The sequence below is a fragment of the Ascidia mentula genome, chromosome 2, assembly GCF_947561715.1.
Source record: "Ascidia mentula chromosome 2, kaAscMent1.1, whole genome shotgun sequence".
Taxonomy (NCBI): Eukaryota; Metazoa; Chordata; class Ascidiacea; order Phlebobranchia; family Ascidiidae; genus Ascidia; species Ascidia mentula.
Window position 1 is genome coordinate 10,818,642 of NC_138567.1, and position 12,770 is coordinate 10,831,411.

General features: G+C 36.6%; 1 protein-coding gene across 1 annotated transcript; it reads left to right on the top strand.

The window, feature by feature from the left end:
* The first annotated feature begins 1,878 nt into the window (after window positions 1-1,878).
* On the top strand, window positions 1,879-12,362 carry LOC145889393 (uncharacterized). The gene is made up of 30 exons (XM_082980344.1): window positions 1,879-2,032; window positions 2,470-2,563; window positions 3,443-3,553; window positions 3,619-3,680; window positions 3,870-4,025; window positions 4,098-4,203; window positions 4,314-4,916; window positions 5,018-5,410; window positions 5,695-5,861; window positions 5,975-6,091; window positions 6,285-6,351; window positions 6,602-6,690; window positions 7,177-7,344; window positions 7,464-7,557; window positions 7,681-7,941; window positions 8,083-8,207; window positions 8,451-8,880; window positions 8,960-9,030; window positions 9,083-9,160; window positions 9,221-9,363; window positions 9,592-9,723; window positions 9,831-10,015; window positions 10,082-10,228; window positions 10,459-10,647; window positions 10,935-11,017; window positions 11,076-11,178; window positions 11,394-11,570; window positions 11,783-11,860; window positions 11,927-12,085; window positions 12,226-12,362. Exons 1-30 carry the CDS (start codon window positions 1,971-1,973, stop codon window positions 12,289-12,291), a joined length of 4,716 nt encoding a protein of 1,571 aa, XP_082836470.1. The 5' UTR covers window positions 1,879-1,970; the 3' UTR covers window positions 12,292-12,362.
* Window positions 12,363-12,770: the final 408 nt, after the last annotated feature.

The following is a 12,770-nucleotide window of genomic DNA, read 5'->3' on the forward strand; positions in this document are numbered from 1 at the left end:
TGTAAAAAATCGGTAGCGCGCTACTGTCTCTTGAGTTTGAACCATCACCTTGTTTTTCATTGCCCGTCGCGTTTTTCTCACTGTGCGCCAGCGTGTGAGCGTGGTTAATTCGGCTTCGCCAAGGCAAAAGATAAAGTCTCGACTTCAGAATAAGCCAGTTTCTCCTAAAAAGCGATGTTCTAATCTCAAATCAACCATGATGTCACTGTTAATGACACATGAACGCCGTTATTATTCTATTGAGTCTTCAAATGCTTTCAAGAGCTTGTTGTTAGACGCGTGAAACAATTTTGAAAGCTTTTTCATGAAGATATACATACGATTGCATATTTTACCTTTAGAACCATCGGTGCGAAACTTACGATATGGGCTTTCAATTTCAATTTTCCGTTTTCAACATCTGCATCCGGTCTCAGGCAATATACGCAATGCCTATTTCCAGGGGTATAAAGTAAGAAAAACCAAACTGCCATTACGTTCGCATGTTCTGCGAAGCTAAAACCATACTGATTGCCTGTTGGTCAGGACAACAATTGCATTTTTTGCAGCGTAAATTTTTGAACAATTGTACATCTTTGTATCTACAAACTAACGAGTATTGTCCATACAAGTGAAACGCAACGAAGTGATAACATACCCAAAGCATGCTGGTCTGCTAACAAATTAAAAAAAAATGAGGAACCACTGGTTTATAGACTTTTACCCCGCTGTAAAAAAATCGGCGTTGTGTTATTTCGTCATGACTCATTGAACAAAGCACGATCCTTAATGACGTCAGATGAAATGCCTTTGGATTATTTGTGTTTGTTATTTTGCAGCCTGCAAACACAGCGGTTGTGTGAAGCAATAATGTTTCTGTTTGTTCTCTTTTCTCAATACTTTTTACAATTTGTGAGTTTTAAGTTTTGTGCCATCAGTGCTTCTGAGTTCTGTCAATTGAGCAACGGTTTTGAAATTTAGTTTAAGCAACGTAACATCTCCTCGCCCTGTTGGCAAGTTTGAGTCTGATTATTCACCCATCGATCCTCAAATCGCCGCCTAAATAATATAAGAGGTTTGTTTTAATACGGATATTATATAAGTAACGCAGAATCTTTAAGGTTTACTTGCTACTTTCTTTTTTCTTGAAGTAATGTTTTTTTCTTCTCATGAATAGTTGATAATCTAATACCTTTATTTTTGTTGCTGATGCTGCCAGGCATACTACTTAGTAATTAAAAGCTGCCAGAAGAGCTTTTAATTACTAATACCTTTATTGCTTGGCAAGCCACACCTCAGTGCTGTTAAACACAATAATTCCTGCATGAAACAATAGTACTGATAATCCACCCAAAATCCAACTGAACCTTGTAACAATTAAGCACTAGGCTGTTTTCTGTCTGACAAAGTTGCTCCTACTGTGCGACTGTTAACTGAGATCGGCGATAGTTTATAGCCAGTGGCATTCTTAGTGGTAAGTCAACTTATCGTATGGTGCCCTTCTTCCCTCTGTGTAAGTTTCCGTCCGGAGATTTGTGGCCACAACAAACACATGTGGCGCCTGTCCACCGACGAATAGGTTGTGCAAATAAATTGTAAAAAAGTAGCCTTTGTTTTGTGTGGGTGCAAACATGACTTTCCCCCAGGCAGGGATTAATAGTTTTTCAATTTAAGTATTTAACTTTTTGCTTATCACTGACAGAGGCCTGTTTTTGGGTGTGTGCTCTGCGTGGGAGTTGTATTTGTTTTAATCTATTTTACACGCTAAGAAGTAAGTCGTCCTATCCCTCACTCTCACTGTATGTTATTTTATCTTTAAAGCTGGACCAACTAAAGGAACTTCTATCTTTAATAATTCTCAACTCAAAGCTGTGCATTTTGATTTACTTTTCCAGACCATGTAGAAACATTGTTTTAATGTTAACAAGACTTAAAAAGGGAGAAAATTCAAATAGGAATTTGCAATTTTGCCCTAGAAACCTTTCCTGGCAATGTTTTCTGTTTGTAAAGACCATGTCGCTGAACAAGCTCAATCTGCACCACTCTTTGACCAGTAAGTTACTGTTTTTTTTTGTCTGCTCACATCTAATAAGTTTTCAAACAAAAAACCTGTCTAATATTTACAATTCTGTAATAACCTGTTTTGTTTAAACACCAACAGAAAAACTATCGTCTGACAAACATGACACAAAACATCATTGCCTAGCTTCGCGTTAAAAGCCTGGCATACAAGAGTACAATTTACATATTTGGTTTGTCTATATAGTTGACTCGTAGATTTCACGCCATGACACATATCACACCCTTAATTGATGTTCTCACTAACACATTTCATTGTAAGTTTTGGAATAAAAGGGACAAGCACTTTCTTACAATCCATGGCTAAATTTGGTTTTAATGTAGATTACTCTTCATAAATATATATATTTATTTATAATTATTTTGCTTTAACAAAGTTTCCTGTTATATAATTTTTGCAATTTTGTGTAGCATTGGACAAAAAAGAAACAGTTCAGACAATGATGGTGATGAAGAACCCTCATCTAAAAAGAGACGACAAGCTCATTTGTTACTGAAAACGAATGTAAGTTCAATAACACTACTTTGACCTTTATGCCCATCTTGAAAGAAAACATACATTTGGAGGTTTTTAATTTGAAAAACCATTTTATATTTTAGTGAGGTGGTTAATGCAATGTGGAAAATAGTCTTATAGTTAGTGTTTGTATAACTTGGTTGTCATGGGCAAAGGAGAAAAACTGTGTGACACCAAAAGTGTTATGTAAACTTTTGTGTGTTTTTTTGGGTGAAAATTTTAAAATCCATGACATGAATCACCCTGGAGGACCAAAATACACAGTGTTGGGTGACACAATAATTTGTCGTGACTTTGTCTGAGCCAATGTTTTAAATAGAACAACTGTGTTTGATGGGCTTGGTGGAAATTTTGCACCTTCCGTTTAGTCCCTTGCGTCAACAAGGCAATGTACATATATTAACATGATGAATGACATGTATATGTATAAATACACATTATGTTTTAAGCCTTAAAAATACATGCTCACTTTCACCAGTAATAAATAATATGTTACAATTTGAGAAAAATTCCTTTAAGACCAAACGCAAACAAAACAAGTGCTTTAGGACCACATAAGGGTCTTGTCTGGACATGCAGGGCATCTCTCCCTTCTGAGTGCACACAATTGAGCCCTCTTTAACTTTTTGTGTCTGCTAGTCTAGCGTAACGTCTTTACCGGCGGGTATTATTTAAATTGAGTGTGTGAGGGTTGTTGTACATCAGGCACCATGTGCTTTGGCTATCGGGTTTCATTTCAACTTAATGTAATTAGTAATTGATATGAGCTATTAGCAGAAGTCCAGGTATATGTGATTTGCGTGCTTTAAATGTTTATGTATAGTAGCAGAACAGCACAATTATGTTCAAGTTTATGTATATTTATAGGAAAGCTCATCTCCTGGGAGCAGACCAGTATCAGAGGGCAGTGGAAGTGCAAACATGAATGCTCAATACACCATCTGTCATCTGTGTGACTTGCACTTCACATCTGAATTAGTAAGAATATATTGGCTCCATATAATTAAGACATGAGTTAAACTTGATTGTGGCTTACTTTGTAGGACTTGGAAGAGCATCTTTATTCATTGTTACACCATAGAGCATTGGAAGCTGAAAAGGGAAAGTAAGTATAATTAAACCTAGATGTATCTTTTTAGCCTACAAATTCTATGTATGTTACATGTGAAGCTATTCATGCCTATTACTCATTCTCTCCTTGAAGTTTATGTGTAAGATATAGTTTTCTGTTTGCAATAAAGCCTGTGTTTTTCACTTGTGGTGTATGATCAATAACATAACACTTATACTTCAGGGAGTTTGTACATGAATGCAACCTGTGCAGCACAAAATGCAAAGGCCTAAACACATATGTAACCCACCTTCGTGAGGAATCACACAAGGCAGCTGTAGAAGAAAGAAAGGAGGAAACGAAACTGAATCCAAATGCAAGGGTGTACTGTCTATTCAGGTGAGGATTGCTAATGGGGTCACATGTGAAAAACTAGTTTTTTGTTTTTGTTAAATGTTATATATTTTTTAGGTATCGAAACACATTTATGAACAAATCTCGTAAAAAAGTGAATCAAACCCCAAGTGCTACTCTCCTGCCATCTGGTGGTGGAAAAAAATTCGGCAATGTTAATCAGGTAGTTTCAATTATTTCCTTTGTTATGCATTGTGCAAAAAAAAATTAAATTGAATTAAATAAAAAGGTTTTAATTCCTGCTCTAAACAAATCACTGGCTATTTGTTGCAGAATACATCTATCCCTTCCTGGAACCAACCAGCCCACAACAAACTCTTTCAACCTGCAAAAAAATTATCTCCTACTAAGCCATTCCAGGCATTCCGATTCCAAGCGGAACCACCCCCCTTCCATACTGCTCAACCATTCTTTCAACCAGGTTTCAACCACATGAGGCACAACTCGTCGCCTCCTGTCACTATGTCAAATGCTCCTTGGCAGATTGATCCCACTCCAATGCGTTCTAATGAAATTGCATGGATGGAATCTGCAGACTACTATGACAGCATTAACCCCTATGAGCAAAATGCTAATGGAAAGGTTCCTTCCTGGAAAAAGCCAAAAAAGTCAGGTCCCTCACAGATAAAAAACAATGGGTACAATCAAAATACCTCCCCGTTGTTGCGACCAAAACGGTATGGCGTAGAAACACGTTATGGTAAAAACTCTGGTAGAAGAGACCCAATTACCAGTATTGGATTGTTCAAACCACAAAAGCTCCAGATGGCTGATTTGGAAACTACTCCTCATTTTGGGAATAGAAGTAAACCTGTGTGGCCCAAAGCTAAAACAGCAAATATGTTTGGTGACACACCATTTGCCCCAAATACAAATGTGAGAATTACAATTTATTTGAATGTTACAAGGTGTTTAAACTTAACATGTACATAAAATTATTTATTTGTTGTGCAAACCAAACACAATGTTGCATCTAGAAACCAGAAAACACTCACGAAAAGTCAAAAGAAGTTCTGAAGACTAGCAGTACAAAAGGCAAGAAGACTCCCAACAAAGTGCCACAAGAAACTGGAGTTGAACCCTTGAGTGCACCAAGTGAAATCTACCAAAAATTCCGTGCTGTGATGGAAGAAATTGACGAACCAATCTTCAAGTCATCATCTGCTATTACATCCACAGTGTCAAACCCTTCAGAGTCCAGTGTTTTTACTACAAAGCCAAATGAACAGCCAAAGACTGTATCCAAGGAAAAATTGTTGCAGCGTACAGTGACTTTTGAAGGTACAAGTGAATCGAGTGCAGTGCAGAGCAACAGCGAATCAAGTTTTCGAGCACGCTTGTGTGTATCTGTAATGACTGGAGATTTGCAGGTATATTTCATGAAAAACAAAATGTTTTATTGTTCCAGAATTAATAGAATTAATTAACAGAATTAATTATGATCCAGAATTAATAACATTGTTCAAATTTTTTTTATGATAATATTTTAAATTTGAATTATATTTAAGTTGTATGACTACAGCATAAATGAACAGTATGTAGAGTAGATAAAATGTCATAGGCTCTCAAAAACTTACTGGGTACCGAGTCAGGGTCCCCACAAACTCAGTGGTGGAATAAATTATTTGGTAATCAAAAATTTTCTCCATTATAGGAAGAAGATTCCTCAGAGGATGGAAAATTGTTGACTTTGCAGCTGGAATCGCCACATGAAAAAAGTCCACTGAAGGACAGCAAAACATTGCCCTGTATTTCTCTGTCCACAACTGAAAATGTTGATAACAAAGCAAATGATAAGTCTTCGGCAAAGCAACATTGCAGGTGGGGTTTTTATGAAGTGCCAGTGATTTTTTGTGGAGCAATATAAAATGTTGGCAATTTCGGTTAGTTTATACGCATATTTGCAAATGTGCTAAATTCCCATTTGTTTCTAGGGCAAAGAACAACCATCAACATGAAAGCAACGGTGATGACCCGACAGCATCCTCTGTACTTTCTCACTTAGATGCATTAGCAAAAAAGAAACAAGCAGAATTGTTAAATGGGACAAGGTAGGTCAATAATTCTGGACACTTGTTTTTATGTAACTTAGATTGCTAGAGATGTTGTATTATTGTAAAAAAAAACAGCTGTCCAGATATTGTGTGTACTCAATTCCAAATATATTACTGAAAGACTAAATATTTATTTTATGAATCTGTCAGAATATCTGATTTTTATATTTAATTTTTTATACTTTTGTAGCACAGCAACTAGCACTGTTACTGCAACATCTGATGTCAGCAAAAAGACAAGTGAAAGCACATGCCAGGTAGAGGGGCAATTAATTGTCTGCATGGCTTCTGTCTGGAAAATGTATTGTTGTCTTAATTAGGTTAAACAAACACTGACAAAAGAAGCACTTAATCTTTCCCCTTTTGATAAACCCATTCTGTGGCTAGTCAGTGAACTCAGTAAAGCAGTTTTCTTGGGGAATGTTTTGTATCAAACACATATAATAAAAATATTTAAAGTGTCAATTGTTAATAAAGGTGTTTTCAGTATTGTCATGATGTTACTAGGGTTTATCTGATGATGAACAGAGAAAGGTTTCTGACATGAACAGAAAAAAACTAAACCCTACTCCGAATCTGAGCAAAGCAAGAAGCAGGTGTTTTAATCACTTAATAATTTTTGTTGTTTTTACCAATACATTCTTTGTTTATTGTGTGGTATATGTTGTTTTTGTTTATATAGCTTTGGTATAGTTTTCTATGTCAATTGTCAACTAATAGAGCGTATGAAGGAGCTGCATACAGTGCACACTGTTTCGACCTATTAAGTCTTTTCAGTGCAGTTTAAGTTCACTAACGACGATTTTGCCAAATAACAGCTGGTAAAGTTCGCCATGCGAACAAGTATGGTTATATAATATTTTAGTTGGGTACAAAAATACTTGGGAGTTCATTACTTGAAATAGAAAAGCTAAAACTGATATGCCATTAATTATGTTACCTAGAGTAGTTTCGAACATTTACTGATGATGAACGCAGTTAGATTTTGAAACGTCTACTCTACTTAAATGATTAATAGCATATTAGCCTTGGCTTTTCTATTTCAAATATTTTAGTTTTAATTCAAATTTGCTTGGGTGTAGAATCTCATCACGCCAACATAAGAACAGCACGAGTGATAGTGATAACGACAAGAGACAGACAAGACTTGCAAACATGTTTTTGAAGTACGGCTCAAGACCAACCCCGGTATCATCATCTGCCCTAAGAAGTGGAAAGAAAAACGAGAAGAGGAAACTGTCTGGTCCAAGGTATAATGTATGAAAAAAAACATGAAATCTGGTTTGTATTGATTTGAAACATGGATGAAGAAAAGCTATTTAGGACTTCTGCAGATTCCACAAAATTAATGTTGGATTATTGATTTTAGATTTGGGATTGGATTGGTTCTGAACGAAGATGAAAATTCTCACCATTCTTTGGATGAATGTGATTTGCCTGAGATTACGAAAACCATTCATCTGGTAAATAAACTGCTCCTGTTTCAATATCAATGTTGTTTATACATGTAGTCCGACATGCTCAAGGGGAGTATAATCTTGTGACCCTAAACAAGCCCTATGTTGATGTTAATTATTTATTTTCAGGTTGAAGTCACTCCAAACAATCCAAATAAAAGAGCCCGATCCGTATCTGAAGGTGAATCTTCTTTATCTGCTGCTTCCCAAATCAACACAACACCAAAACAAGACCAGCCTTCCAAACGGAGTTCACTTGATTCAAGTGCCAACAGTTTTTCCCACCAGCTCTTGCAAATGTCTGAGAGGGAAGACTCTTTGCATACAGAGGGAAGCACCATTAAACAAGACATAAAGAATCTTCAAAGCGAGACATCACAAGTCAACACTGTGAGAAGTTGTTGTATTTTTGCTTCATAGTAAATTCCATAAAGCTTCTTATTTTCCATGACATTGGTCTATACCATGTTGTATTCAAATATGCATAAAATCTGTCACATTTGTAATGTTTTCTGTTTCTTTTTTGTACAGTTAATCGAGCAACTATTGATGAAGAAGCAGAGTCTAAGTGAAGAGCTTTCCAAATTAGAGAGGAAAGAGGCAGAAGTTAATGCTGAACTGGAAAAAATAAGGCTTCACAGGCTTTCTCTACTACGGTACAAAACTGTTTTATTTGATACATTGGCTTTAACATTTTTTCCAAGTTGCAAATTGTTGTGTTGAGTGGAAGTCTGCTGTATTGGCATAACAAGTGTTGCAATTTATTGCCAAGTCAAAATTCACTATAATGGTTACTCTTTAAATATTGTCATGCTGAGGGTAACTTGGATGTTATCCTATTATATTTAACTTCTTTCCGTTTCCCTTTTAGAATATGTGGTTAAAAATTATTTCCACAGGGTTACTGTGGGTGGCCAAAGCACAAGTCAGCAGGAACTTCCTTCTTTCCACTCTGACACCTGTAGTCACAGCACTCCGACTTCCAGCAAAAGTAAACAGACTCCAGCAGACGCTGATACATCCAATCCCAGCTCTCACAGCCAACTACAGTGCTTGAATACGACGACCATGCCGAAGTTGGAAGTTGCCGAGACTTTGAACACACCAGTTAAAGATGAAACCTCAACTATCAAATCATCCTCATTAAACATACAACCTTTTCCTGTTGCTTCGAATTCAGAGTATTTCGATGCTAATTCAAGTTCAAAGAACCTGGTTGCTGTGCAGAACACAACTGAACCATCTGTGGACGATATAATGCGCAAGTATTTGCAGGAAGCAAGCTCGGAAAGACATGTTTCCTCCACAACGATGAAAAGTATTCAAGCGGTAACTTCATTTCTTTTTTCCATATTTACTATTTCCATGTTGGCTATTTTTTTTGATCAATTTTGAATGTTGTTTACAGCCAAACAGCTCACATAAACTTGATGACTGTGAAGTGTCGTCTACTACTAATCCAGCAGAGGATCATGAAAGGTAAACAAAAGCTCTTCTATTTTGCATTCTTCATGTGCCTGTGTATGTTTAGAAACCAGAAAAATGAAACAAGGACTTCCCCCCAGGGTGTTGCCAGCTCCAGGAAGAGCAGAAAAAATCGTGTTTCTGAGTAAGCAAAATTGTTTGTGAACTTTTGGTGGTGACAAATCACACTATTATTCATCTGCAGAGATCCCCAGTTAGCTAAGTTAGATGCACAGCATACCAAAAGTAACGACGCCACATGGTCGTGGGTAACTGCACACAGTGACGCATGCAGTTCGTTTCAAGAAGAGGATGCGGAAACAAGATTTAAGGGTTCTGTTATGCTTGGTAGGTGACATAAGTGAGAATGTGGGTAATCAGGGTGATAACTGTATAGAGAATGACTTGCGTCTGTCTCATTTAAGTTGAAGATAATGCGTCTTGGTTCCATTAGGTCTAGTATTCACCTAATTATCATAATAATATAGAAAGCTTTTGGGATAGTTATTTCACATTGCATCAAGTCATTCAGATTTGTCCACATGAAGTTGTAAACATGATAATTGGATATTATAGAAAGCATGGATGAATGTTCTGGTACACATGAAGTTCATGATGCATCTGTCACCAGCCTGTTGGTCACAAATTCTGGGTGGATCGTCTCGTGTTCAAAAGACAAAACTATTAAGGTCACAAACTCAAAATCAGGTAAGATTCTGGTGGAAGCAAATGAGCCGATATGGATTTGTCAGTTGTAGACAGTACACTAATTTTCCATATCTAAAGTGTTTAAATGTGCCGATCACTTGTTGCAGGTGTTGTTATGAAGCAGTTTCCACTGACACATGTTCCAATTACAACCCACATTACCATGGTAACAGATGAAGCTACCGTTCCTAATCAGGAAAAGGTTTTCATTTATGTTGTATATTTGGAGGATGGTACAGATAGGACTCTGTTGGCTGAATCCACAGTGTACCGCATACACCTGACAATTAATGTAAGGAATTTGCAGGAAAAATATTATGTGTTGGTTTTGTAGTTCTTATTGCACACTACTTTTCAGTTGGGTGGCAAAACACCAGATTGCAAGTTTCGTCAGATCAAGATAATTGAATACAACAGCAGCATTCTCTGTATTCACCAATCTAGCAATTCCTTTCTGTACTTGGGAGCGCGAGATGGTAGAGTGATAGTTTGCAACCATAAGAAGGTAACCAGTTTTACCAAACTTTCCTCAATATTTTTGTCGTAATGCCAAACATTGCTTGATCTTTGTTGCATGTCATACAGCGATTCCAAAAAGCTGTAACTGTTGAATACAACTGCAAAGTTTAACAGACACATTTTATATTTGCTGTTACAGATGGAAGTAAATGTTTTTTTTTTTTTTTGTTAAACAAAATTCAACACATGTATATGTAATTTAATTGTTTTTACCAGGTCAAACATGTTGAAACGCTTGACTGTCACTCTCCACACTCAATCTGCTGTTTAACAAGCGGCACCGATGGAGCACGCCGCATATTATGTTGTGGATCGAGTGATTGCAGAATATCAGTTCGAGATGCAGTTGATGGCTTGTTGCTACGGATGTTCACTGGTCATACAAAAACTGTCAACTCACTGCAGGTATGTATGGATGTTATTGACACTAACAATAGTCAAAATGTGTGATGTCACAATGAAGTGATAGATTTGGTTGTATTTGATTGAATTCAAGTTTAATTTTAAATTCAAGTCCAATAAAGTTATTTGCATTATTCCTAACTTCCGTCCTGAATTGTCATTAATGATAATGTTATTAAATAAAGAAGTATAGAAACAAAAGAAATGTCAGTATTATAGCCCAAAACCAAATGTGCCACAATATTTAATAACACTAACCCTGAACTAACAATATGTGACCCTTTTTACAGCTGGTCCAAAACTTACTATACAGTGGGTCATCTGACAGGACGGTGTTGGTGCACAACATCCATACTGGAGAGTTACTACAAAAGTGAGTTCAGTGATTTTAGGTGAATGCAACTTAGGGCTAAATACATTCCCTGTGTCAGGTTCCTAGGAATGCATGGAGGAAGCATCAAGATGTTGGCCGTGCATAAAAAGGCTGTTGTCACTTTATGTCTGGACAAATCAGTCAGAGTGTTGCAGCCAGAGGTTTGTAAAAATTTAAATCTGGATTTAGGGCCACTGTACTTCCCAAAGAAATTTGATTACTGTCAATCAGTGTCTGCTTTAAAAAAAACTCTAAAATATGCAGAAAATAGTTAATTCAGCATGTTGATAAAGTATAAGATTACAACAAATAAAAAATATAGACAATGTGTGTTAGTAATTTCCGTTGCATTAATTGCAAACATTTTCTGTGACAGCCTGGCAGAGTTAGTGGACCACCTAAACCAACTGCAAGCCTTCCTCTGAGCTTGCATCTGTACCAAGCAGCATGTCACCAGGGCAACTCCATGTTATCAGTTCCAGTGGCATGTGTGGGTCTACAAGATGGCAGAATACAATTAAAACCTCTCTCACAGATTTCTACTACAGTTCAGGTAAGATTAAAATAGATGTGAAAATTCTAGAGTTTTCATGTTATAGAATTCAAACAGTGTTAATGTCAAACATGGCATATTTAATGCTTTATTTTTTTCTGCATTTCTCCATTCTGTCTTCAAGTAAATCTCCCTTGTTGGGCAAACATCCTGACCTATCAAAAGCATGTTTAATTTCTTGCACTTGTTTTAGTTCATTTTATGTTCTACAGGTCAGTCATGAATCTCAAAGTCAAGTAATGGACCCAGTTGTGGAGTTAATAGACCTTGTTGACAGTTTAAGCTGTTTGGTAAGTGTTATTTATAGTGGAAAAAGGGCTCTGGCTGAATGTATCTAAACAATTGTTACTGTTTAGTGGAGCGGTTGTTCATCTTCTGGTTTCACAACAGTGGAGGCCTTGCTGAATCACATTCAATTGTTCCATGCACCCAACGATTATCCAAATCAGCTTGATTCCTGCTGTCTTTGGGATAATTGCACACTTTATTTTTCTGCTGAACTGGATACCTCAAAGGTAATGAAGTTTTGTGATTTTATTTTGAATGCTTTTGTGCACTTTGTCACCAAAGTTTTTCCAGGTTTGCTTAGAGTCATAATTTTTACCTACTGTAGGCATGGAGTATGTTTCTTTAATGTAGGCTACATTATGTTTAGGATGTTAGAAACCACATGGAAAAACATGTTGTGGAGGCAGTTGAAAAAATTTCTCGAAATGAGTAAAGTTAATACCTTCTACTCCAGTTGTGTAAATTGGAAAAGAAAAAAAACTCGTTGTTTTGCAACATGGCGCTACACGAGTGTGGTAACGTCAAACATGTAATTACACTTGTGTTTTCTGGTGCTGTGTTGCAGGAAAGCTTTTCTCACACAAGCTTATGTATCACTGACTGTAGTAATTTGACACTTTGCATCAATCCAAGCGAACAGTGGTTGCAGTGTTTTTCTTCATTGGCAGTTTCTGCATTGTTTTTTGTTCGTTTTCTTCACGATCTTACAACATGTTGGTTTGTGCTTGTGGTGTTTCGTCAGGAATATTACCCGTCTGGGTTTTAATTTTAACTTGTGATTTTCTGTGTTTCTTAACAGCAAAAGTATGTGTAAACCTCACTGTGTTCAATGACGCACAATTTTTACGGTTGTTTATTTTTTTGTTTTGCTGTTACACATACATGGTGTATAACTTTCTGGTACTTGCAATA